The 27750-nt window shown below is 35.1% G+C and overlaps 1 protein-coding gene across 5 annotated transcripts in view; it reads right to left on the bottom strand.

The window, feature by feature from the left end:
* Nucleotides 1-466: 466 nt before the first annotated feature.
* Nucleotides 467-27750, bottom strand: part of NAA35 (N(alpha)-acetyltransferase 35, NatC auxiliary subunit) — a 27635-nt gene continuing 351 nt past the window's right edge. For 3 of the 5 annotated variants that reach the window (XM_026088489.1, XM_026088491.1, XM_026088493.1), the window contains exons 2-23: nucleotides 26310-26443; nucleotides 25288-25321; nucleotides 23740-23854; nucleotides 22700-22774; nucleotides 21615-21782; nucleotides 20804-20870; nucleotides 20012-20055; nucleotides 19330-19380; nucleotides 18659-18742; nucleotides 16728-16842; nucleotides 16002-16180; nucleotides 14833-14892; nucleotides 13559-13665; nucleotides 13262-13328; nucleotides 12498-12596; nucleotides 10941-11119; nucleotides 9061-9197; nucleotides 7574-7641; nucleotides 7180-7320; nucleotides 5338-5460; nucleotides 3834-3914; nucleotides 469-3135 (exon numbers count right to left, since the gene is read on the bottom strand). In XM_026088489.1, coding sequence (XP_025944274.1) covers nucleotides 3076-3135; nucleotides 3834-3914; nucleotides 5338-5460; nucleotides 7180-7320; nucleotides 7574-7641; nucleotides 9061-9197; nucleotides 10941-11119; nucleotides 12498-12596; nucleotides 13262-13328; nucleotides 13559-13665; nucleotides 14833-14892; nucleotides 16002-16180; nucleotides 16728-16842; nucleotides 18659-18742; nucleotides 19330-19380; nucleotides 20012-20055; nucleotides 20804-20870; nucleotides 21615-21782; nucleotides 22700-22774; nucleotides 23740-23854; nucleotides 25288-25321; nucleotides 26310-26433 — 2178 coding nt within the window. In that variant the 5' untranslated portion in view covers nucleotides 26434-26443 and the 3' untranslated portion in view covers nucleotides 469-3075. Of the gene's footprint in view, nucleotides 3136-3833; nucleotides 3915-5337; nucleotides 5461-7179; nucleotides 7321-7573; nucleotides 7642-9060; nucleotides 9198-10940; nucleotides 11120-12497; nucleotides 12597-13261; nucleotides 13329-13558; nucleotides 13666-14832; nucleotides 14893-16001; nucleotides 16181-16727; nucleotides 16843-18658; nucleotides 18743-19329; nucleotides 19381-20011; nucleotides 20056-20803; nucleotides 20871-21614; nucleotides 21783-22699; nucleotides 22775-23739; nucleotides 23855-25287; nucleotides 25322-26309; nucleotides 26444-27657; nucleotides 27736-27750 lie in introns of those variants that run through there. The other 2 variants (XM_026088492.1, XM_026088490.1) reach the window with 2 other exon arrangements.

Genomic DNA, 27750 nt, shown 5'->3' with positions numbered 1-27750 from the left:
TAACTTCCCGACCAAAAATTTCACTTAAACATCACTTTGTCATGGCTTTCTTCTAATGTGCTTTATGATGATTTATGCATCACTGTGTGTCATTCTTCTAGTGTACTAGTTTACAACTCCTGTACCTTAAGATGGCTAAGTGCACAAGTAGAGGATTGGTTCTCTTGTATATAAAAAGAGTAGTAGTTGTAATAGAGTAAAAAATAGGGCTCAAGTTAAACATTACCTATTATGCCTAAATTCACAGACAGTTCATCGCTGACAGACTGCCATGTTTAACGTTAATTAATTGGTCTAAGAAAACCACTGACCTCCATTACTGAGTTCATCTTGGTTACTGTGTTTTTGACTTTTTAAGCCAGATATAACTGCGCTAGGAAACTACAGACAAAGCAGGAAAAACATATTTTTAAGGAAGGGATATGAGCATCTCTTCTAAAAAAGACAAGTGATGAGAAAGATGAGATGTTTGTTTTGCTAATTTTTTTTCTTTTAAATTATTTTCTGCAAACCAAGGTACATCTTAACATCAAAACGTTTACACAGATTCAGCGTAAAATGGGCATTAACTTAGGACTTAATCTATACTATTAACTGAGGTAAAATAAATCTGAAATTTAATAGTGATTGTTAAAGCATATACATTCTAACAGAACAAAGTGTACAGTGAAACACTATTCAAGTTGAATGAATGGGCCTGAACTCTAAACTGGTAAAATCTTGGGGAAAAAAAAATCCTTAAGGTAATTAATACATTACCATAGATTTCTTTTAAAACAAATTTTGTTGGCTATACTTCTGTACAGTATCCAAACCTTACTGGGATCTTTCTAGCCAGTTAGGTGGTGTCCTCTCCATAACCAAGACCCCCTTGTACAAAGCACAGTTGTTTTACCTCTTGACACTAGGTGTCTGAAAGCCTATGTAAAAGCAATGTTCAAAAGCATAACAGAATACAATCTTGTTTTCAGTGGCTTCAAGTGCTACAGGAATTTAATCTCAGTGATAGAATTTTAGTAGACAAGGGGCCTCTTTCTCTACTATATAGAATTTTAAAATTAAAGGACTTTTAGTTGAACAAAACAGGAGATTCACTTGGAGCTGTGGTTTACATAATGTTGTCTATCACTAAAGTTTTTACTGGCATGAGGGAGGGAAAGCTTCTTGACTGTAATCATTTTGGGATTAAATTAACACTTTTTAAAAAACAAATCCTAATTCATTTTAGATAAGCATTTTAAAATAAAAATAATCTTCTCTACTGTGTATTACCTTGTTTTGTACAGTTGACCTACTTTCACTGTTAATCAAAATGGGAAAGATGAGCACTTTGGTTTTTAGTTCTCTAAATGCAGTATGATGTGAAATTCAGTTTTTCTATCACTTGCTCTTTCATTTGGAGAAATACAGACAGCTGTCCTTGAGCCACTGGCATGTAGTTCAAGATTCTGAAGAGAGGAAAAATTATGATAGCTCATGAGAAGATGGATGGTAAGGTAGATGAATTCTCAGTGACCTGCACTACTGCCAGTTCACCATCTTTTCAACTATATTTTCCAGCATTTTTATTCCTATGGCAATGATAAGTGCATTCAAGCATATGAATCAAGATGATAAGCAAACATATAAAATGCTATGTAACCTCCTAGCAGAGAAAGGAGAAAAAGCACATCTTGCAGGCAGTGCTACTGCTTATTCTGAGAAGCTGCAAGGTGTTGCCAGTCAAGTTGGGTGTTCCACTTCAGGGTTTCTTCATTGCTTTCCTGCTTTAGCAGTGCTGCTGCTTAGGTGATGAAGTTAAAGTGGTATTGCTCCATGCTGCAAATACATGTTAAGAGAAACATGAACAACTGTCCTGCATGATCAAGAGGGAGTTACAAGTTTATCACTGTGAAGGAAGCCATTCTGCACTGAAATAAAGAGTTGTCCCTTTCAACAGAGTTAGACCTGGAGACCTTAGTTTAAGGTCCCAGGCAAGACTAGACAGTATTGTTCATCAAGGAGCATGTCAGGTTTTTAATATTATTTTGACCTCTTGCGGTAGCAAACTGCTCAACACAAGAGCCTACCCTATGTTATTTCAGATCTGGAAGGACAGGAAGAAGAACCATCTTCACTGAAGGAAAGGGTAGGATTAGGCTCCCCCTATTTGGTACTTCTACAGTTGCAGAAAAGCAGGTGGTGGGATCCCAACTGCAGTAGCACAGCCAGATGAAGAGACTGATGGTCATGCAACAGCTGAGAAATGCAACCAGCTGCAAAGGAGGAAGTGCTAATGAGAAAGGTATACCAGGATTAAAATAAAGTTGCAGCGTAGTTAAAATAAATACATTCCTAGAGTTTTGCATTCCTGTGTTGCTGAGGCCTATTCTAGTGTTAGCTGTGCAGATTGTCCAGTACCATGCAGAATTAAGACAAAGGGACAAGCTACAACTGATCCTCTATTTCTTGCTGTCCTCAAGGATTTATCTCCATTCAAGACAATTGATTTCCATAAAACAAAATCATTGAATTAAGTGCAATAGGAGCTAAATGAAACCATCTAGTTTTCATTTGGCCTTAATTTCTATAAAGATTGTATTAGCTTGGCAGACTTGCCAAAGAAAAAAAAAAGCCTTTCTGCTTGCAAAATGAGCAAGTTTGATGCAATTTAAGGGAAGGAAAAAAGAAAGTGGAAACTTGGACTTTTTCCAAGTGTCTTTGTTCAAAGCAGAATTTCACCAACTCATCTGTCTGTAAGACATAAGGCTCTACTGCATTTTAAACACCATTTTCAGTCAGACTTCATAAAAATGATTTATGATTAAATCTGTAATAAAATTGAATAAGGTACAACATTCTTCAACAATGCAGTTGATTAAAATCAATTTCACCCGTAGAACATTATACAAACCACTTTAAAATAGCAGTTGTCATTCAGATCATGTAAAGAAGGCAGACTAGAGATATTCCATACAACAGTACTTTTATCCCAGAGATCCCTTTTAGTCTGAGTACAGTACTATATATTCCATCCCACAGCTGGTATCTGATGTACAGATTATGGTTCACATATCCTAACAATAATCTTGTCTTTCAAACAAGCTTCACAACTGGAAAATATTTGTGAGGGGAGAAGTCAAATTCTGGAGGAACCTAGAAGGAAGAGTTTTAAAACATTACACTGAGGTACTACTGAATTTAATACTCCAACTGGGACATATATTACAGATAAAAACATTTAAAGGTTAAGAGATTAAAAGAAAGTAATCCCAGTTCTTTAAATCATGTCCAAAAATATTCCAACCCAGGTCTGTATTTGCACATAGTTCTTCACTAGTGATGGGCAAAAAGTTTAAGAGTGCTAGTGTGCTGTCTTAATTCAAGGTGCTCCTTCCTTCCTCCCTGCCTGTCTCAGGCTGGAGGTCTGCAACCCCTCTCCTCCCTCTGACCCATGTGGCAGCTGCAGATCCTCAAGGCCACTGTTCTCCCTGTTAGGTTTACAACAAGCTGCTGATACACTGCTACCGAGTACTTCCCTCCTCCCAGCTCTTGAAACCTACCCATGTTTGTACATGCCATCCTGCAAACACTTTCCAATTTTCTTTCCAAGACACTTAAGGAGGAGGAGGAGTTTTCTCTACTTAAAAACTGAAACAGATTATTATTTCCAATTCCTAAGATCTACATTTAAAAAAAGTGCATATAGGAAAAAACGGATTCGGTCACTTCCTCAATTCTTTTAAGAGCTGGAATAATTATGATCTGAATCTGCTAATTCAGCTATAGGAGTTTTGTGGTAACATTGTATATACTACTATATTTTACATCCAATTCAACTAGCATTTTCTTACCTTAGAGTCTTTTTTATGACCTCCTGCCAACAGCTTCATGACCACAATATTGGGTTTAGCAACTTTTAGAATTCGATTGACCTAAACAGAAAACAGCAATAAAGTTTCAAGGGAAAACATATGATCTCAAAATTATTTTGAGGATAATACTCAGATGTTTACCTATGCTAAGAACGCAGTCTTCTTTCAGCATCAGTTTATTTTAACAGACGCCAAGGCATTTTGGATTACTTTCAAGTATATCAGTTGGAATAATGAATAAATGGGATATTCATTTTAATAGTCACTTCTTATTCAACAGACGTAGAAACCATTGTTTTCCATGCTTATGTTCAAAGAATGTTAAACTATGGCAGGTTCTGAGGCACTCGTCCGAATAAAGATTTAGGCATCTACATTCAAGACTGTAATCCAAACCCTACGAGAAGGGGCAACTCAATTACCAAACAGATGGCTTTTTGCTTGAAAGTGCTCTGGACACACTTGACCTACCTCCAACAACCCTGTTAGCCTCAGCTAGCTAGCTCTTGCTTAAGTACCACTGAGATCCAGAGAAGAGGTAGGAATTTCTAATCCTGTAACTTTTCTTAACCTGCTCATACATGACAGAATCAGTGTTCTCCTCCCTGCTCCAAAATACAGTCACAGATGCTTTTTCTTAAAATATGAACAAAGGAGAAATTTCTATCCACATTTAAAGCCTAAGTGCTGAGAAAACTGTTCCAGGAAAAAAGTGCCAGATTCAAATGCCCTTTTCAGCCTGATGACATTTTTCTCCTCTCATATGTGTAACCTGGTAATTCACATGTTCTCCTAAGTGGGATGGGTCACCCTCTTGTTGAAATTATAGCCCTTTCTGTAAAGACGTAAAACTGCAGAATGGATCCAGAAGGTCCATTCAAGATGGAACTAAGTTGCTATCTAATGATTAAGATATGCAGCAAGGAGAGGTGAGCACAACCCAGATTTGGTTATCAAACCCCCCACTGTTTAAGCTGCCATCACCCTCCTCTGTCCCCACCTTACTTGAATCACTCAGCTTTGCTCAGCTTTTTGACAAACTACATTTAAGGCACTTTGGATCTCAAGCCCATCAAGGTGGCTTCTCCTCAACATGCAGATTTGTCAAATTACCTTTTTAAGGCACCCAACTCTCCCCTCACCACTGGAAAGAATGATGGGGCTTTTGGTTTGCAGACTGGAAGCTGGTGGCTGAACTGCAGGTGTTGCCAACACTTAACTCATCAGTCCCCAAGCTTTTTTAGATACAGCACAAGTCAAAAGTTTGGACTTTATACTTCAAACTAAACAGAATAAAATCAGGCTTCAATGTCTATTTGTATTGTAACTTTGTATACTAACTTGCCAGTTGTATAAAAGCTTAAATTATTTAGAGAATAATGTGGACATCTAAATAAGTCGTTCTTTAACTAGATCCAGTTGAAAACAAATACACTTATTCCATTATTAGCATCTACTTCTTTTTCCAGTATTTCAGTCTTACCTCATGGTCTGGATTAGGAATATTCTCAAGAATCATTTTAGCTTGCTGGAAGTGTTTGCTAGCTGCCATGTAGAGATCTGATGACTGAGGAGGGGGACTGTACTTATTTAAATCAGACATTTCCTAGCATGTTACAGAAATAAATAGATACATATTAAAATCAATTGCCAACAAATTATATTTTTATCACCTTAATCTAAAACAAATTACTGTATTCAAGAAAAAGGTTATGTCAACTAAATACTGTAATATTTTAAAAATAAGTAGTGAAGTTAGAAACATTTATTGAAAATGGAAAATATCCAACTACAACACACTGTTTAATGATTATTTTATAACTCCACAAAATGCAGTGAACATCTGATACTGTGGTTAAAATGATCACTGTTTTGAACAACTTGCCATTCATTTGCTTTAATAATGCCATACAATAAGGAGTGAAACTATAGGGAAGAACAGAGAATGAAAAAAAAAAAATGATGATAGGTAATCAACTCAAGGCACATTCATAATAAGCAGTATACTGACATTTTTCAAAACTTCATTTTATGTAATTTTGATGCTACAAAACCCTCTGACCCTCAGATTCTCAGATTCTGACCCTCAGAATCTCAAAGACTGGCCACCAGAAATCTGACTAAGTTAAACAAGGAAATGTCCACACTTCTGCACCAGAACACAATGTCCACATTTCTGAGCTAGAACAATCCCATGTATCAGTAGAGGCTCATAACTGATTGGCTGAGTAGTAGGGTTATGGTGAACAACAAGTTGAATAACAAGCCAACAGAGTGCTCTTATTACAAATAAGGCAGACTCACATGGGACTACATTAGCAGGAGTATGGTCAGCAGATTGAGGAAGTTATCCCTGTTCTCGACCAATTCTTGTGCTGTAACACCTGATAAATTGCATCCAGTGCTGGGCCACCATTTCAAGAAGTATGCTGAGAAACTACAGAGCTACAGAGATGGCTAGAAGCCTAGTTCACATGACTCACAAGGAGAGGTTAATGGACCTGGACATGTTCAGTTTGACAAGAAGGGTGCTAATGGGTAATCTAATAGTAGCCTACAACTACTTGAATGGCAGTTACAAATCTGTCAAAAGACAAACACTTTTTGGTAATGGCAGACAATATAGGAAAGGGGGAACAGGCACCAACTGTGGTTTTGGGAGATTCAGATTGGACATCAGAAGGAAAGGAAAATGGTGCAGCACTGAATCAGGTTATCCAAAGAGTATGAAGTAACTGGATTAAAAAAAAAAAAAAAAAAAAGTAACTACATCAGGTTATCCAAAGAGATTGGAGAACCTCTATCCTTGGAGGTTTTCAGACACGGCTTGACAAAGCCATAGCTGACCTCATCTACAATGCTATTTCAAAGAGGAAACTGGCTGAGACAAACCTCCACAGATCCCTTTCAACAAACACTTCTGGGATTTAACACTCAACATTATTTTTATGTTTGTTTCATTTTCCTGTTTGTGTGCTGCAGTGGTAAAAACATTCTGCTACATAACCACAACCAAAAAGTTTGTCAGTAGACTTTCAACAGACTTTATTTTCATGCAAGCCAACCCAAGCATCTCAAACTGCCATAGCAGCCCAACTTTTAAACATCTGAAGAGCCTAATTTGAGTAGGAATTCAAAGCAATATATTTTCCCACAATATACCAAGATACAACTAAAGCCAGAAGTCCTTGCCATTTTGATTTATACCTTAATATGAACTTTGAGGCATTAAGGGCTCTTTTTACTGTCCACAGTGTCTAAAACAGGTAGGACACGATTTTTTTTTTTTTTTTTAATTAGTGGTACCACATTTAAAATTACTCACTTTGAACTGCAAATAGTGTACTGGGGGTGGTGTGATAACACTGTTGAATGGAGCAAATCTGTGCTCATATCGAACTTGTTCACTATCCAGTTCAAACTTAGGTTTTCTTACTTTACCATCCATGTCAAATGCAATCATCGTCTAAATAAGAGGAGAAAGGAAAAGATGGCATATAATAAAAAGTGTTAACTTTATGTTATATTTTGCTGTTAGCAAAATGAAAGTTATGATTTAACTATAATTGACAGGAGAGAAAAATAGTAGAAAATTTACCATATCATATTATAAACTTCGATTTCATTTCCAGTCCCAATAAGAACAGAGTGCAAGCAATGTATGCTTGATTTCTATTAACAAATTTGAAGCCATTGTTCATCAAGCACAAATAAATTACCTTGTACATCCCAGCACACATATTTTGGTATGCTTGGCTCATGGTGATCTCTCTACTGAGAGGGCGAACTGCAAATTTCATATAAAAAGATTTTTTATTCAACATAAATACACATAATAGTTTCAGAGCAAAACATTTCTTTCACATTTTCAGAAAGTGTCAAATATCACTAGAAATAATGGAAGAAAACTGAAGCATAAAAAGCATGGGCATGCACATCAGTTCACCAGGCTCCAGATTAAGCAAAATAGCTTAAAATATACTTAATAACATTTATATGAACATGACATTGAATACAATGAAACAAATCAGTCCAGACAGTTAATAGTATTAACATGTCTTGTCACCATACAACAATAAACAGTAATTTAAAATTTACAGCTGGTGGTTGAGAGACCTTTGTTTTGCTTAATTCAGGGATTTTTTTAACATTTAAGATTAGAAGGTTAAAGCATTATAACAATGAAGATTTTTATCCTAATAACTTTCCTTTAAGCTCCTCTTTAGCCTCCAGTGTTAAACTAGTGCTAAATGCCCCCAAATTTGGCAACTTTTTAGATAGTATAGAATATGGTAGTAATTTTCTGAATTTGTAGAGAGAAGTGAATGTAGCTGAAATGATCTGGAGCTGTTCTTATCTAATTGTTTGGGTCCCCTTGAAAGGAAAACACAGATAAACACACCAAACAGAAGAATGAATAGCAAAGAAAGAAGTATAGCTTCTGCACAGTGTTCATTATTTGCAATGTTAATGATAAGATAACACGAACATATCACAGTCGTTGCAGTCTCCTAAGCATGGCAAATATGTATCAAATGCAATTTAAACATTGTTTTTGGCTGTCTTTTTGGTCGAAGGCTTACAGCTCTGACCTCACTGAGCCAATCTGCTATGATGCAAGAAAGGACATTCTCATTTTCACCCATGGATAAACACCAGAGAAAGCAATAGAAATCTAAAGGAGTCTTTTGCACAATAGTACTACCACTGAACTGAAACAGGGCAACTCATCATGGTAAAATTAAGAAACACACTTAAATACCTTCTGGAGCCAAAGAGAAATTACAGAAATATGATGAAACTTCAGAAATCTAGCTATAGTCAGAAAAACCATCCTTCTACAGGAGTTATAGACTGTAAAAGGCAATATTTTCAAAGAAATTTATTCTGGGCTTGTTAATTACACCTTACAGTATCTGACATACGGTAGAACTGGTGGAGGTGTGAACATAAATGAGTCTGGGGTTTTTTGAAAGACCTATTTTAAAAAAAATGCAAAAATAACCCCTAGCCAACCAAAAAAATTCTTCTCCAGAGACTAAGACTTTTTTAGTTAAGATGTTTTACTTTCAGCCTACGTAAACTTTAGGATATTTGTCCTATCCACATCAGTGCTGATCCTACTAACTCTGAAGAATTATTTCTTAACTCTGAACAACTACATGAGGGAAAAAGAAGTCTGAGCTACACTCCACACCTCAGATACCTTTTTTCTTTTTCTTTGTTTTCTTACTACTACGGCCTTTCTGCTGTTCCTCCATTATTCTCTCTTCTGCCATTTGAGAGCTGTCAGCACGGCTCAGTGTTGACATCAACCAGGCATAGAGAAACTCTGATAGATACCTATGGTAGAAACAGTATGTGGCTGTTACATACTACAAAGCAAAACTTATTCATAATGTACACATCCTCACTGAATGCCAAGTCGTTTATTCAAAGAACTAATGACATGGGACACCTTTTAGGGCATCTCTCTTTTTCGATGAAAATGGATGATGACTGTAATCAACTGATTATTCCCCATTCTATTTTTTTAAACAAGACTCCATACACATTCAACCCTAGATAGTTCAAGGTATGCAAATTTCTTGGGCTTCTGCTAACTTAAGTCGAAGTTTCCTACTATTTCAAAACCCATAAAAGGATCAATTTTTTTCTAGAATTTCTCCTTCCCACCCAGCAAATCAAGCTTTAAAAATGGTAACCAACTTAATGCTATGCTTCTAGTTTTGTTATGAATGACTGTTTTGGAAAACAAGGTTAATATGGATGCATTTCAAGCATTAATAAACCATAACTTACCACATAAAAATGCCCACAGGAACACTACATATACACGCAATTCTTTGAGATTTAAGAGGAATCTTTAAGAATGCTTTAAGAGGGATTTCCTACTGAGTAGGACATATAAATCTCTAGACTGACTTCAAACCCAAAGGAATGGGAAAAAGGAGTGGAAAATTACAGCTCATGAAGAAACAACGCTATATAAGAAGCTATAATTTAGAAAAAAAAAATCTGAGAAATAATGATGAAAGTTTCATTTGCAAATTTCCTTTTAAACAAAGGTTTTTTTGTTCTTCATTTATAGTGAGAAAATAAAAACAGCTGAGTCAACAGCTCTGACTAAGAGTGATCTTACTGAAATGGTGAGGGGAAATATGGGCAGGTAAAAACAGTGTATTACAGAATATTGCCATCTTCTGGCAACTATCTGGAGTATTAATTTTCCCACTCAATGTTTAATCCACTGATGAAACAACGTAGAAACATTACTTGAAACCCAGTGAAATTAAGCTTTCAACACATAAGGGAATGAGATGCACTGAAATTCAAGACTTAAGCTGTTCTAACCTCTCAGGAAGAGGGCTGACAGCTTCCCAAGTAAGAGTTTATAGGAAGCTTCACAAAAAGAAAACAAGTACAAAAGCACTTCAGTATAGAAAGGTTCAACACTGAATTTTTACTGCTGAATTAAGGATGAACCATCACCTCTCTTTTGGACCAACAGATCTACTATGAAAAATAATTTAATGCGAAGAAAGGATATGGAAAAAAAATCTTTTGATTCCATATAGTGTAATCATTTTCACTAAAGGCAGGTACCTCTTCAAATATGTTCATGGAATAAGATGTTATTTTACCTAGTTACCTTTCAGACTACAGTCACAACTTCAACTTTGGAGTTCTCTTTAAAAATGTTGAAGACCTCAACAAGATTATTGGCCTTGGCAGGACAAAAACAGACAAGAATAAAGGAAGTTGTCTTTCCTTCTGCCTTCCCTCATCTGCCAAAATAAGCATGTTTTTTATCCATTTTCATTAGAAGACACTGTTATAAAAAGCTAAACAAAGAGCCAATCACTGTTTCAGAAAAAGTGACTAGTAAGTACACTAATCAGTAAGTCTAGAAAAGAGACTAATATACTTTCTTCCTGCCTCTAATTCTACGAATAGATAACTAAATAGCATGTTGAGCAAGTCTGAGATTGAAAATATTAGTTGAAGTCCTCTTTTAAGTATTTGCAAGTAAAGCTATGTGAGAGCATCCCACCCCCAACAACTTTCAATCAAGCATCCTCTTACCAATATATGTAGTAATATTCATGCATACTGTAAAGTTCCAATTCAAAGCCACTCAGAAGATATTGTATCATAATACGAAGGTTATGATAAAGGACCCAGGTGCCCAAGCAAGCCAAATGTTGCCTTTGTGGTTCCTGCTTCAACAGCATACTATGAAGTGCTGCATCTACTTTCTCTGCCTACCAAAAAAGAAAGCAAAGCAAACTATTCAGTAACAGACAAGAAAGGAAGAACATATGGCTGAAACTGCATTCAAGTTCTGCCAGATACAAATGTTAACAGAATTCAAATACAGATTTGGTCAGTACACTCATGCTCCAGATTAAAAGACAGAAAAGTTTTTTCAGATACTGTGACTTTATAGTCTAGAACTGTCACAAATCTGAATTCATTATTAAAATTTATTCACATGAGTAGAGGCAAATGCAGCTGAACAGAGTAAAAAATATTCTATGTGGTAATACAGGGAGATAAGTTTATTGACCAGCAGTAACATCAGTTTTATTAAGTCTTTAATTTTAAAGAGCATTTATTGACCATTAGCAGTCACGCAAGTACTAGAACAGGAACCATAACATGCTGTTATATATCTTATTATTTTGGCCATGTTTTTTTTTTTTTTTTCCCCCTAAACCTTGGTGCAATGAAAAACTTACAAGCTGTGTAAGTAAAATCTCACTATGGCTCACCAGAGAAACTATAATACTGGGAACTCATATTCAGTCTCAAAAATTAATTGTATGGAAGATACAAAATCTGTCACATTTGGAATACTATCAGTGGTCCTGAACAAATCATCCCGTAAAATCTGCTGCAAGATGAAAAAAGTCTTTCAGCTGCAGCACTGTAACAAACTCTCAGCCAAAAAATCTCAAGAGAAGCTGAAGCACACACAAATTCTTCCCCCGCCAGCTCCAAGTTCCTTGACTGTTCTCCTTAGCATGCACACCTTGGAAAATATTTTCTTATTTCTTACTTCTCACTGTTAAAAAAAATATATATATACATTTCCAGGAAGTGGAGATGTACCTTTCACTGTGGCCTTTCATTGCCCATTCTGGAGAAAGTTTCAAAATCAGCAGAGTACATATTTTTAAGAGTTATTACTCATTTTACATGTATTTTTTAAAGCTTACAAAATTTTGCAACTTATATTTTACATAGCTGTAAGTCTGAATTTTTGGAAGTGTCCTGTAAACAAGGTTCATCAATGTCTCTCTGCTTACATCTTCCAGATTCACAGTTACAAGAGAGAGCGTGCAAGCAGTGGAATTACCATGAAATTACAGACACCACAGCAAGATTCCCAAAATCTATTTACTGGACCAAATTAATGCAAAAATGCACTACCTTTATGTACAACAGATGTAACAAAAAATTCTCAGATGCATCCTATAGACTTCGTGGATTGCATTTTAGGAATCCTTGCCCTAAACATTTCAGTAAGGACAAACAGAGGAGTAGCTTCATTCATCTAGAAACTAATACTATATGCTCCACTGTGGTAAGAATATATGTGGAAAGAAAGGCTTGCTGGCCTCTTGCCTAGGACATTACCTCATCCTGGAGAGTGGCAAATTCCTCAAGAATGTGACCCAGTTTATCTCTCTGACGAGCTCTATTGTGTCCATGGATTTGAATCAGACTACAAAATGGCTGAAAGAAACAAAGCATAGTTATACATTTTCAAGACAACTTTGAGACTACAGAAGGAGTACTATGATGTCTGTTTAGGCACCTGATATATACATCTATATTAGAAGACTGGTTCCTGAGGCAGTACATACTGACATGCAAACTCTAGAGTGATTCAAGAGTCCAACTCTCTGTACACAAGTCAGCATGGGATTACATGAACATCCTGTGAAGAATCTGATCAGAATACAGTGCTTGGGGGAAGAGAGAGAATTCTTATGATTAAATCCATTTTCTTAGATTTTTCAGTGTGCTGCATTTAGTAACTGAACATTTTCAAAGTTATTTTTAATTTCTGAAATGTAGAGAAGGTAAAAATAATTTTGCTTTTATTAGCGTTATATATTTGTTTTGCAAAATAAAACTATCCTGTAACAGAGGTAGTGGGTGCAGATTTCTCGTAAAGTGGTATTTGTTCGTGAAAAATCTGGAAACTTCATACAGGACACAAACAGGAATAGTTATACTGGTTTCTTCAAAACTGTAATAATTTTAAGATAGCCGAGTTTTGCAATTTTGCCTTCATGTTAGGTGTTTTAATAAAACTGCTCCCATTTTCAGAGGTAAGCAAATCTTGAAAGTACTCATATAAGCATAAAGGTCCTGTAACAGGGACAAACACTTACCCGAACACAATGTGTCACAAAGGAGTCAATGTAGTCCTTAGCCTGGTGATTATTATATAAACAACACCTAAAAGGGAAATATCCACACATATACATATGTAAATAAATGTCACCAGGGTATATAACACAAAAATCAAAAAGAAACAGGAGTGCAGCAACAGCAACTGACTCCTTCATACATAAGCACTAATAAGTAGAAAATGTGTATGTTCTTTAAAGGTCTGCCCTTGCTTTTGTAAATAGAAATATTTTCATCAGATATGTAAACATATGCAAACCAACTCAAGTTCTACTTACTTTGGAGAAAGTACTGGAGGACTGACAAAAGATCTTAAAGCATCTTTTACCATATCTTGCATGAGATGAGTACCAAACACCTTTTTGTTATCTACTAGGAAAGTCATCTGAAAGTGAAATTATGTTTTCAGAAATAAGTGTTAGAAGTAATACTTTATAAATTACTAACAGAAAGCTCTTACAGTACCTTTGTGTTTCAGAAACTTACAAGATCACTTTAAAATTAAAATTGTTCAACTAGGTACAAAGTTGTGGACTTGGAAATAGGGGCATACTGAGATCAGTCATTTGCATGGTATTCCCATAACACTCTATTACTTGCATAAGTCACTGCATGCAAAATGATTTTGTTTTGTGGACTTCAAAGATGATTAATCAGACAGATGCTTCTGAAGATTAACAGAAAATAAGCTACGAAATTAACCTGAAGACAGATAAAGGTAGATCTGAAAAGAATGAGACTAACACAGGCCTTTTTTTTTAATCCCTACAGATACTGCTGCTTTCACTGGCCATGTTTGACGCTCATTCCACTTTCCTCCACAAGTGCAGTGCCCCTTTCTTCCACAATTCTTGAGCAGTTGGGGGAGAAAAAAAAAAAAAAGCTCTGCTGTCAGACACCCGTAAGGATTGCACAAAACACATGTAGTGGAAAGTCAGAATGCATGCTCACTGTGAAAACACCTTACTTGCCAATAGTTATTTTTCATCAGCTCTATACATGTTCTAATCAGGATCAAAGGGAAAAAAAGTTCTGACCTCCAGGGACACCCTATTGAAATCAAAACCTCCTATAAGAAAGTGTTTCACTCTGAATTAAGGAATACATTATATAGTTTCAAGGTAAGCAAGGCAGTGAGCAGTAAAGTATTCAGTTCTGCCCTCACCATCATTACTGGTGAAGCAAAAGAGAGAGTCTATATGTGAAATTCAGTCAAGGTAGGGAAGATGAAATATTAACTACTCCAGCCCCAAATGAGGCAGCATATGGAGAACAATATAAAAACATCTGTACAGGCCCAGGTTTTTGGCAGAGAAACAAGTTTAATATTGTCATTTAATTAGCATACATGAACATGATTTGGAGAACAGTATTTGAAATATTTTTTAAAAATTTAGCTCATAAGGCTCCATATACCTATCTATAGAAAAATGTTACAAACTGTATACTATTAAACAATATGCAAATAGTTTAAAATTTGAAACTAGAGGATGAATGTATATTTATAATGAAAGCATAAATATTTCACCCAAAGACACAAATTATGACTTACTTGTAACAGAGATCTTGAAAGAACACATGGTGATTGCTCACTAAATTCACAGAAAAAGTCCTAATTCACATTTAGGAAAGAAAAGGCAAGTCAGGTTAATATACCAATTTTCTTTTATATATATATATATATAAAAATATAGATAAACATATAAACACACATGCACATATATTTGTATCTTTTTATATGCATGTATATACACACAAAACACATACAGACATACCCATAGCATAGCTTGTACAAATTTTAAGAAAACAAGCATGAGTAATTTGAACAAAACAAAACACACTATGAAGCTAAAATCTATTTTTTCTGTAATTATCCTTTACTGAACAGCACCTCAGGTTTCTGAATTTCCTTCTTCAGATGCAACTATTAGAACGATGCTAATACAGAAAAGAGATACTGTGAAACCACTAAGGTCACAGCAAGACTGAATCAGGCACATAAAACTGCATCAATCAGCACAAAATGTCTCATGCAGACACTGACTTTATTAATGTAACAAAATATGTTAAAAATAAAAGATTTTTGCTTGCTCTTGGAACTTCACCTGATGTAACCATAGCTCTTTTGTCAGTCAGTGAAAATGCACATTGTAAAACCTATTTCAAACATTTAAATCTCTTCTAATAAATGTAGGCCCTAACTGAGGGTAGCATCCCTTAGTCAGGGAAGAACATAAGCAAGTTCTGAACTTTATCTCTCTTCAGGGAATAACATGCTCAAACAAACATGTGTTAAGTGCTCTCTTGTATTATTGACACATATGTAGAACACTTTACTGAATCTGAAAAATGAGGAATATAGCAAGGACTTATGCCCTGCTACTACAGATGCAGCTCTTCAGCCAGGCGAAAAAGAATTGTAAGGAAATTAACTCACTTGTGCTCTGCCACTGACATACATTATTATTATCTAACAGGTTATGGGAAAAATGGGATGTTTGAGAGGGGAAAAGGTCTTTGTCAAAAAGAAAGAAATACGAAGTATTAGAAAAGACATCAAATTTTGAAACTGCACACAACAATGGGAAATATGAAAAGATTTATATAGACAGATCAGTTTCCCTCCAGTGAGCAATAGTGTGTATATTTGAAATGACTCTTTTCAAAAGTCAGTTTTTAAGATCTGATGTTTGACTTTAAATGAGAAAGATTCATGCTTACCAGTATGCAGTGCAAATTAGTTAAGTTGACTACTTCACATACAGTTTTTATCCGATCTATTAGTTTGGAAAAATAATTGACCATTTCTTCCCTTTTAATTATTTTTGCATATCGAGGGAAAGTTGGAGGCAGCAATCTTTGATTAACAAGGGGCTCAAAGCCCATCATAATAGGATGATCTGAAGAAAAAAAAAAAGAGAGAGAGGGAGAGAAAGAGAGAGAGAGAGAGAGAGAGAAAGAGAACCCGCATATAAGCTGTGGAACTCACTTAACACTTACAAGTACAATAAAGTCACTCATTTGGCCAAAATAAGCGATGCAGGTAAGCATTCCCAAAACTGAAAGAAAAACCTTCTTTTTAACTGACAGTTAATTTCTGATCACATTAATTACTCAGCTGAGATAATAATGACTACGGAAAAATCTCAGCAAAGACTACAGACAGTGAGGTGGTACTTATTTTTTCTAACTGTGTACACACTGATTTGGAGTGCAATGCACTTAATCAGAAGTTCAACATTAACTCTGACTTTGAAGCAACAATATTGCTTTCAGGAGAACCAGCTTTCAGAGGAATTAAGTTAAGATCAAACAATGTACATTTTTTAACAGCTTGCATAAAAAGTATTACTAGTTCAAAACATATAGTGATTTTTAAAATACACTTTAAGTTTATCAAAAAAGTATATTTAAGAAAGGAAAAAAAAAAGAAAATCTGATACTTACCTCCTTTAGTGGTATCATTTTGTGCCTGGATACCATGATGTAATGAATTGTGAATAGCAGAAAGCAGGTCAGCTGCTTGAGTCATTAGTTTCTGAGCTTCTGCAACTGCACTCGTCTGAAAGGCAGAGAACAGCTATTCATGTATTTTATGAACAAACACATCTTGACTACAGAACTCATTTTAATTTCAAAAAAAGCATCATATCAGCATTCTATTGTCTGTATTCAACCAGTTTTGAACAACCAGATTTTTGTTTTTACATAAAAGTGTTCTTTATATTTCATATATTGATACATTTACAACATAATATTTTTGGAAATTAGATAACCTGTAACAGTAATTACAACTGAAAATCTAGTGTATACTATGTACAAGTTCTCTACTTTTGACTCTGCAGGGTTAAAAAAGAAAAAAAATACACTTCTGCCAAATGAAGCACCCTAAACAGAAAAAACCCTCCCATCACTAGAAAATGCAGAATTCTTGATAATATAGATGGAATACATGCTATCAAGTGGTACCAGGTCACTACAAAGGATTAGAAAATCCCAGATGTCAACTAGAAATCTTTATTAAGAGATCATTATCTGCTGACATATTGAATTTTCTGACAGCATTTGAACCCCATTCTGTCAGCATAACCAGGTACTGTTTAAACTTGTTTTCTGCAAAAATAAAAATCCTGTTTCAAAAATACAGGATTAGTAGTCTCTGACAGAACTTTAAATATTTAATATCAAAGGTAAGACTGAAACATGATGAGTTTAAGAAAAGAGAGGTTTAAAAACCCCTGAAGATCCAATAAAAGCTGAACCAGACCAGTCAGCTGCACTTAATAAGGAACTCTGCATAATATGTATCCACCTACTATAATATCTCACAGATCTACTACAAGGATAGGCTGCTAAGAGGATCTAAATCAAATCAGAGTCATCCATGAAGTAAATAACTTACACTGTAAGTAATCAGACTAGCTAAATTAAGATAATCTGATTTTGTACAGATCATTAATTCATAGCAGTTAATACAGACAGAATTTTGTCATAGATCAATGTAGCTCACTTCCATATCAGTTTGACAAAGACTAAATTATTTGTGCTACAAATGGTTACACTCCAAACGCAATTGTTCTTAAGTACTCGATCTTTTTTCCTTCAACACTGATTTCTCCAAATGATGTTTGGACCGGACTTGCATTCTAATCAAGGTCTGTTAAACTGTTCAATACACAGCTGCTCCAACACCAAAGTACATGGGAGTGAGGAACTTCAAGCCAGCAAACAAGAAACTTGTTTCTTTATAAAAATGGAAATAGAACAATAAGCAAGAGGCAATTATTTGCCCTTGTATAAAAGAAGAAAAACAATTAAACAGAAAGTTTGTCTCATCCAACCAATGGGATTCTACTTTTCTGCCCTGAAATGAGCAGTTCCCTGCACCTTCAACATTTGCAGAAATTTCATATTCAAAAGAGCTGGTAAATTACATGTAGAGCTGTTATATTCCTCTTTTCAGCCCAATGACATCTGGATACAAATTTGATACCCACATGAAAAGAGCTAAAGATTCCCTAGAGATGTGGGAAGCATTGGTCAATATCAGGTAATTCAGCAAAAAGAGACTGAACTTGAGAAAGAAAAGTTTTGCTTGTGTGTATGAAAAGAGTGATCCATAACTCGGTAAAAATTTAAATGTTGTACAGTCTATAAGGTGCTTCTCTGCAAGGCCATACTAATGTCATCCACTGTCCTTCCCTGTGCTGTCTTAAAAAATGAAAGAAAACTGAACAGCAGCTATTATAAGACTTTACCCAGCCCTTTACCTACAGCAACATCAATTCAAATCTACAGAATAATTATTTTACCTTAGAAAATGAAAAATACATACATTACAGAATCATCGTGTGAGGACAAACATCAAATGAATATACCTCTTTTTTGGTAAATGCTATAAGAACAGTCAGTAGTACCCGGGTAAACTTGACTCTGCTGAACACTGCCAAACACTGTTGATGCTATAATAAAAAAAACAAAAAAACACTGCAAATTAGTACAAAATACTCATTAAACCCTGACACTTATTAAAAGTTTGGGGGGGTTTTTTGCTAAAGATCTATATTAAAACTTATTTCTGAGGAAAATACATTATTAGGAAAAGAAACCCATGCTCTTCTAAGTCAACGATTCCCACTGTTTCTGGAAAAAGCTACACTGCTTCCACCTTCTCCTTCTACTTTCTCCCAGGACAGAGAGGCTACCAGCAGCAGTAAAAGCTGCTGCTAAGGAACTGAGGGAAGAAAGGACAGGATAGTTAAGACCTTCTGCTTTGCTAATGAATAGCAGCACTGCAACAGCATCACTGTCCTGCCACAGATCCAGAACTCCTGACCCTTCAGCACATAAAGGCCAATCTACTAGCCCAGGCTATGCTCAGAGCTATGAAGTGTAGAGCAGCTCAGATATGGCTGCAATGGTGACAGCCCTCTATTGGTGACACACTCATTTCTCAAAGCAGGGAGATGTAGTGACATACAAATTCAAGTAAAGTAATGATGTACTAATTCATGCAATCTAGAAAAAAATACTGCAAAGGGTTCATTACTTCAAGTTCAACTTCTGGATCTCTCTCTTCTCCTTGTCGACTTCGAGTGCTCTAAAAAAGTAAGGGAATTAGAAACAACTCACTAATTATTGCAAAACGAAAGCCACTGGTAAAAACTTTTTCCCCTCTCCAAAACATCCATCTATTAAATATCCCTAAAAATCAGTCCTCATGTTCAAAGCCTCTTAATATATGATCTAGGTACCTGAATGATTTAAAACTTTCATACAGCAATGAAATCTAACCCAGTCCACTCTGCAAATAGGCAAGGAAATGATATGAACATTTTATACTGTAAACTGTGGCAAAGGAAGGTTAAATAACTTCTTTAGCATCAAAGGATATGCTTGCATAAGAGCCAGAAATTAATCATATGCTTTCTGTGTCCCAACCCAGTGCTGTCTACTACTACATCATTCCATCCCACCACTAATGAAGCAACTATTAACCCATTCAGAAAACTCTGAAGAGATCAACATCATTAGCTAGAAGGCAGACTACAAGCATCTTACACGAATCATTATAAAAATTCTTCAAAAAACATTATTTACTGACACAAAAATCCTGCATTCTTCATAGTGAATAATTTACTCAGCCAATCAAAAAAAACCCCCCAAAACCCAACAACTCTATTTTAGACAAACTTCAGATATAAGGGGCTAGGCAAAAGTGACAGAAATACCTTCACTCTTCTTTGCATGTCATCTTCTACATCTTTTAGCATACCTGAAAAAGTTACAATACAATTAAAAGATGAAAGTTATTCCTAGATACACCTACACCACTTAGTGGAAAAAAGTTGAGGGTTAAATTAAGTTTTGAAGTGCTTTAAACACCCATTAGCTAAAGAGTAGACAATACAAATATTGTCCTCAGATGTTTGGGATTTTTTTGCAACAATAAGTATATCAGAGTATGGACTGGCTGACCCAAAGCAAAAACGTTCTAATAATTCTCTAAAAATAAGTCAATGGAAAGCCTCAATACTATCAAAAATAGTACATATGAAGGCTAATATCTTCACATCCAGCTTTTTCATTCATCGCTTTAGAAACACTGGATCGCTTTTTCCTTTGTTTAGATCACAAGTAGTTCTATGACAAGCAGAATTCAAGAAGTCCACTTTCCAATGTGTTGTATCTCTGTCCTCGATTATGCCATGCCTAGCAAGGAAAAACACAGACCTTCTGGCTGGCACATCTTAAAAGTCTCTATTCTGTTTCTCAGGCATATTAAAAAAAAAAAGAGAGAGAGAGAGAGAGAAACAAGAACAAAACAAAATGTAAAAAACAAACTTTTTCTTCAAGGAAAAATAATTTTTTTTTTTTTTAATCAAGCCATCAAATTTCATAAGATTAATAGAAAACATAACATCTGAGATTCCTACTGAGTCATCAGATTTGGCTGAAAGTAACTGATATGCTCAAAAGAGAAACACACTAACAGACAGAAACATACAAAGCACAAATTGTACCTGTAACTCTAAGATCTGTCACACTGTTAGCCATTTTAAATCCATAAGTCATCGACTGAAAGTCTTCCTAAAAAATAAAAATTGAAGAAGAGAGTTTTAATGCAATATAGAAAATAATAATTACAGTTTTAAGGGTTGTTTTTTTAAAAAACTACACCAAGCATAAAACAGAAGTTCAGTTTTATATTCTGCATCACTGAACACACCCATTGTTTGGGTGACTGTCCTACATTAATCCAGTTTGGGGTAACTATTTTCTGCATACATCCTTAACGCCAGTATGCCCTTCAACAGTTGTATCATAATTCGTATCTAGCATTGTCCTATCAAAATGTTTCAAGAACTACAGATGGAAAGTACTATTTAACCAATTTTAGATATAGTCAGTAAGAAGTGACTTGTCCAAGGTCACAGGGTACAAAACTAAACTATCATCGCACTGCTAGAAGAACATTTTAGACAAAAGACAATCATGCTTATCTGAACCAGAAAATCCAAAATTAAACAACAACAACAAAAAAAACAATCTCAAGTTATTAGCAACAAGATTTGTGCTGTTTCTCAATTAGAATATTTAAGTGGCTCAAATATCCACGTAAAATACAGAAAAGAGCATGTAACATCTTTATTGAATAAAAATGCATTTTAAAGAGATATTCAGTTTAATAGCTCGTGTAGAAGGATGAACTGTTTTTCCTATATTACCCTCCAGTCAAACAGTATTAAATTTCTCTAATACTCCTTTTTTATTTGTACTAACGAGCCTGCATACAGTGCTGCATATTTAACCTTAGGATATACTGAAACATACCTCCTCAAAAACAGCTGCTTTGTTAACTTTTTCTCTGGCAATATCACAGATTTTTAGGATCCCCAGAGCAAAAGCCTTCATAGCAGGATCTTCTATGAAGTCTGGATTATGAATATAAAGGCAAGTGAATACTGTCTGTGCCAAGGAATGACCCTCTAACCATGTTATCTAGGGAAAAGAAAATTAAATGCTTTACTTTTGAGAGACAAACACGCATTTTTATAGCCCCATTCTTCTTCTATCTTACCCTGCTTCAGTGAGTCTTTGAGGAAGTCCATATCATGGCAACCTTCCATCTGGCAAAAAGGACCAGAGAGCATCTCTTGCCCTTTAACCTTTCTCCATTTGCTGGCTGTGGAAGGCAGTAAGTTACTAAACCCTAAACTCTATCAAATCCTGGTGTTGGGTAAACCTCCTGCACAAAGTTCAGTCASTAGCTCTGATCTTTGTGGCTTAGACATGATATTAAGCTATCAGATCATTAGGTTTGTAACCTTCCTCTACACAAATAAGGAATCAAAAATGTGAGTATGAAACAATTCAGTGGTAATCTGCATATTCTTTTCTACATTTCATAATTTCTTTGTCACAATCCACTCTATTACTTTCATGCTGTTATAAACCACAGAGCAATTTAAAACACAATTTCTATCTTGAAATATCATGAAACACAGTAGGATCAAATTTCCAACATGACCAAAGTTTCTTCAAAAAGTCAGAGGAATTGTATTACACCATATCGAATAGACTGACCTTTATATGGCTTTTTGTGAATAAACTAAACTAATTTGAAATATTGTTTTACAAATTGAGGTAATTTTATTGAAGTCATTTTAAACAGCATCTGAAAATATTCTGTATCATTTATGGAGGGAATTAAGACACATACATAGGAAAAAAAAAAAGTAAGTGACAATTTAGATAATAATATCCACTAAATGCAAGTTACAAAATGAAGTACATTTTTTCTGCTCAATGGATCATTTTTCTTGAGTTTTGATTTTTTTTAATGTATTTTTTACTGGGTTAAGGGATTACTTTTTGAAAGCATAAACATTAAACATTAAGAGAAGTGAAATTCTTACCAAACAACAAAAACATGTATCCATTATCCCTATCAACTCAGGTGAAGTCAGATCCTTTATTTTAATGGTCCCATCCTTAGAAAAGGAAAAAAAAAAGACAATAGAATATGTGAGACAACAGGCAAAATGCAAAATATTTTGTATAGTAAAAAAAAGAAGTTACAATTTGATTAAGACTTCAGATTATTTGTATTCCACTAACTTGACTGATCAGCTTTATAATTTGTCTCAACAATTCTGAAAAAGTTTGCTTTTGCATCATAATGTTGAACATGTAAAGACATTGACCAAAACATAGAGCTATTCAGAGGGAAAACTAGAATGAAATTTTTGATTTACAAGTAGCCTATAAAAGTTTAAAACCCTACTACTTTCATTTTATTTGTTCAATGTATGCAAAACTGCATCAAGAATTAAAAGGCTATTATTTTAGAACGGCTTCTCTTCTAATCCATTCAAAGTATCACTGTAAAAAAGATTTTTCTCTCTGAGTGTATTATTTTTTCCAAAGTAACAGATGGAGAGTCTGTCAACTTCCATTCACCAGTTCATTTGGAGCATGCATCAGAAATCAATCATTACCATCAATGGTTACCTTATAACTTTTGTTAAATTAGCTGGCTTCTGTTCAATGCTAATGAACTGATAATCACATTAAAAACAGTTAATTTACAGCTTTTGTACAGAAGCTAGTTTCCCTTCAGCTGAAAGAAGGGTTAACCAATACATCTTCATATAAAAGACACATTTTAGGGAAGCCTGGAAGGACTTATAGCACCATTTCTGAAATGGATTTATTTATGGTATTAATACTTAACAAATTTACAGTACTTTTCATTGGGAGAGTTAGTGATGAAGTAGGTTACAAAGAAGGAAAATATCTCAAGCATTTCCTAGCTATCGAAAACAAAAAGGGAAAAAACAGTTTATGTAAAGATTGAAAACATTCATTATGCCGAATTGTGTTTAACTACAATTTGATTAAACTATACATGTTTACAGACAGTGAAAAGGCAAAAATGGGAAAAAATCACACGAACCTTGATAGCCTGCTCAAAGTTAAGAACCTTTCTATTAACTTGGTTTCCAATCATACCAGCATCCATCTTGGGATCCATCATTTCAATTGCAGACATGGCTTCAAAAAGACCAAAGCTAAAGACACCAATGCAAAAGAGTTCCAAATTAATTTTTTTTTTTTTTTTTTTAACAAAACAATGTTCATATACCAATGTAGAAGAACATATGATGGAACATTCTTTGGGTAAGAAAAGGCTAAGAATTTTCTCTTAATTTTAGGCCTTTTCTTACCCAAAGAATGTTCCTCAGCCAAATATGCCATTACTAAATCTGCAAGTGTTTGTGTTTATATACCTCACAAAACATAGCATCTTTTCAGAAACCTGGCATTATGTAACATGATAAACTGATATTAACTGAACAAGCTGTTCTTTATTATATTATACCCAAAAAAATGAGAAAGATACGTTCCCCACAAACTAATGATAACATACACATTACACAACTAATAATAATACATATCAAACACATCAACTTTATTTAAAATGAGCAGATTAAGAAAATCAACACAGAAAAAAACAACATGCAAAAATACATTCTACTGTAGCCAGAAAGCATATAAAATTTTGCAGAATGAAATTTTTCCAATGAAGGCAGGCCTGCAAAAAAAGGGATACAGCCTCTCTTATGGCATATGTGATACTCAACAAATCTGTTGCACAAGCCTTTACTACATAAAAAGGTTACTGCAAAATGCACATTCTAATTCTTTAAAGTATCTTTATTGGGAAAGGCACTTATGTATGAAATTGTATCTTTGATACATATTCAATTGATACATATTTGATTCTACTGAGTGAAGTACTTGGTCACATCCTCACACAAATGTTTTTAAGCAAGCTTGCATTTAATGATATGGTTCTGTTTTCTGAGCTATTAGTTTTAATTCTGCACCTTTTTTCTTTTGCAGGTCAACACAGCCACATAGCTAAACAAGTTCCTTTTTCTTTAAAATATTTTAATCTCACTTTATATTTTAATAAATTCTGCAAAACAAAACACATGCTTTTTTAAGTAGACTTTTTCTTAACCTGTAGAGCATTCAGCTTCTATTTTGGCATGACATTTTAGAGTTAGGTTAAACTACGTGGACTGTTTATTCTAAACTTGCTAGAGACATTTAAGGCAATTGAATGAAAAGCTTGGAGTGTTTCTCGCCTTTTTCGTGTAAAAGTATGTCTGTGTAAAATAGTTCAGCAGGTTCTTGAGTTTTAATACAACTGATGGTTAAATATACTACAAAATTCTAATGTTTGTATTGAAACCACTAATTGAAAACGCAATGTTATACTGGCACTACAAAAAATGTTCAGCGTTCATACAGCTGCATCATATATCTACTGCTAAAGATGAATGTTATTCTGAATTATGTCATTTTAGCTATTTTATTTAAAGTAGATGTTTAAAAAAAAGCTTAGCTGGTACTCCATGACTTGTTCATTAGCGAGCATTAGTACATATGCACTAATCCTATCTAAAAAACAGAACTATCCCAATAGCATACTTACAGCTTGTCATGAAGGAGTTCTCCTAACTTCAGTTCTACAAAAGAAGAGAACAGGATAAATAATTACCACCATCCTTCTAAAACAACTTTTCCAAGATAAGTCATATTGCTCACCAAACTGTCTTACGTGAGAAGAAGAGCACAAGACATGGGAAGCAGGCCAGGCATTTCTACTCCACCTTTATTTGCTTTTTCATAAAGCACTTTCAAAACTGAAAGACTAAAAAAACAAATTCTTCACAGTCTTTCCTCTGCCCTCTCCTTTATTCCAGCAGATGAAATTTAAAATTACCACACAGTAGCATCTGAATAGTCTAGAACAGAGGACAGCAGTTTTCAGGCTCTTTTATGCAGACATCTACTTTTTTTCCAGGGGAGATGTTTATTGAAAAGCTTGCTTTTCCTCATTGTTTTTCATGGAGTCTTTAGACATATGTCAAGGGTGTACAAACCATAAATCACTAATATAAGCGAATCCCTCAGTGGTATAAGAAATTGTGTTTATTGTATAACTTACTGTGTGTGGTAACTTGCAGTTTTATATCTATTTTTTCCCAAATATCATCATAAAAATCATTTAAAAAAATAAAGTGACTGCCAGAATAAACTAACACTAAGTAATAACTAATAACAACATTGGTTAGTAAAGGCACTGTTTAAAGGAAAGTAACTGGTTCCCAGTGACTTGGATGCATATCACATCTGAAGCTCAGGTTTGCTTCAAAGATGAAAAATGATGCACTGACCAATTAAATGAACAAAGCATTGAGTCCTACAGATCCAAAAAAGTTACAGAAAAAGTAGACTGCTGATTCGGCATGGATGAATGAGGTTTCTATTTAGGAGAAGAGAAGGGCAGAAACCTTTGCAAAGAAAAGAAAAACAGAATGGAAAAAGCACAAGAAAAACAAAAACAACACAATTTAAGATAGGGTATTTATATAATCTGGAAGAGGAAGCAGCATCTCTGCTCAGTCCTCCAAATAACTCTAATTTTCTCAAAATGCAAGTAGTACAACTCACCTCTACAAGCCTCTTCAAAATCCTGGGTTATATCTATCCAGCTTGTATTACTCTTTTCCATCTTGTCAGGTATACCGAGTTCCCATCCTGAATCATCATCTTCTACCGAAGCTTTCATAACCATTATACTGCACCTTTAAATTTGTATCAGAGACATTGCACATTATGAACAAGTTAAAGAAAATGCTTCATAGGAATAAATGTGTATTTTTTTTTAATCATTGGGGGAAAAATGGAAACAAACTAATTTGATTTCATTTAAACAGCTACTGTTAAGTACAAACATCCCCAAAAAACTTATTCCTAAAAATTCTTACAAAAAATTGTTTTCTTATTCACAGTTTTCCCCTCAACTAGCTTATAGGTTTTAAGTCCTCAAAAGCTAAGGACAGCAAAACTTTAGAAGTAGACAGCCATAAGAAAATGTGCACAGTCCACATGGAAATAAAACAGAAAATAACCTCAAAAAATCCTCTTTACAAGAGAAGTATCACGATTTAATTTTTTGATGTCTCACACCAGTAGAAATATGCATCTCCTCCCACTGCTGTGTGAAAGGCACTAAAAAGTGGGAACTGTAAAACTGACCACACACAGGTTTGTTCTGCACACAAAGTGTATCAAAACAAATTTGTGAAAATGTATGTATTTCCTCTGACTTCTTCAGCTGAAAGTAGTATCTAGATTACCACAGCAATATTAAGTAATTTCAGCCTGGAATATAATTTTTAAACTAATTGCACTGAGTAATCATTTCCAACTGATTTTGTGCTTTCACAACTTCATGACAGGTGAAGCAGCCCTGAAAGAATTTTGCATTTTGTCACTTAATCTGAATTTGAGATATAAGCAAAGCCAACTCTCATCATATTTTGTTGGAGATCCTGGAAGAGACTCTATTAATGAGGCCTGAGGACTTTAAACAGCCTAATCAAAGAAAATGTTGAAGCTTTAAATAAAGGCCTACATTAGACCTTCCAAGCATAGAAAAATTAATAAAAAAGAGGGGGGCCAAAACAAACAGATTTTGGACAACTTGTCTAGAAGTTCCTCTCCATAAGTAATATTCAGTTACCCCTCTGCTCATGTCAATACTTCACTAGTTCTCAAATGACCACAGAAACCGGCAGTCTCAACGGGCTGGGATGAGGACATATGTGGAAAGCCAGTTAAAGAAGAGCAATGATCACGCTTTATTTTATTAAAATGCGAGCCGGCAAAGGCAGCCCCCCTCGGGCTTCCTCTCCTCGCAGACCGCCTGCCGCCGTTTCCCAGCGCTGCCCCGACCCCCAGCAAGGCCGGGGCGCACACGCCCCCCCAGGCCCTGGCCAACGGCCCCACAGCTCACCGCGCGCTATTTAACGGACGGGAGTGGGCCCCGGGCACGGCACCGCGGAGGGCGCGCGGCCGCCGCCGACAGGCCGGGCGGAGCCCACGCCCC

The sequence above is a fragment of the Apteryx rowi genome, unplaced genomic scaffold (genome assembly GCF_003343035.1).
Source record: "Apteryx rowi isolate R43461 unplaced genomic scaffold, aptRow1 scaffold_77, whole genome shotgun sequence".
Lineage (NCBI taxonomy): Eukaryota > Metazoa > Chordata > Aves > Apterygiformes > Apterygidae > Apteryx > Apteryx rowi.
This window is presented reverse-complemented; position numbering and strand designations above follow the sequence as displayed.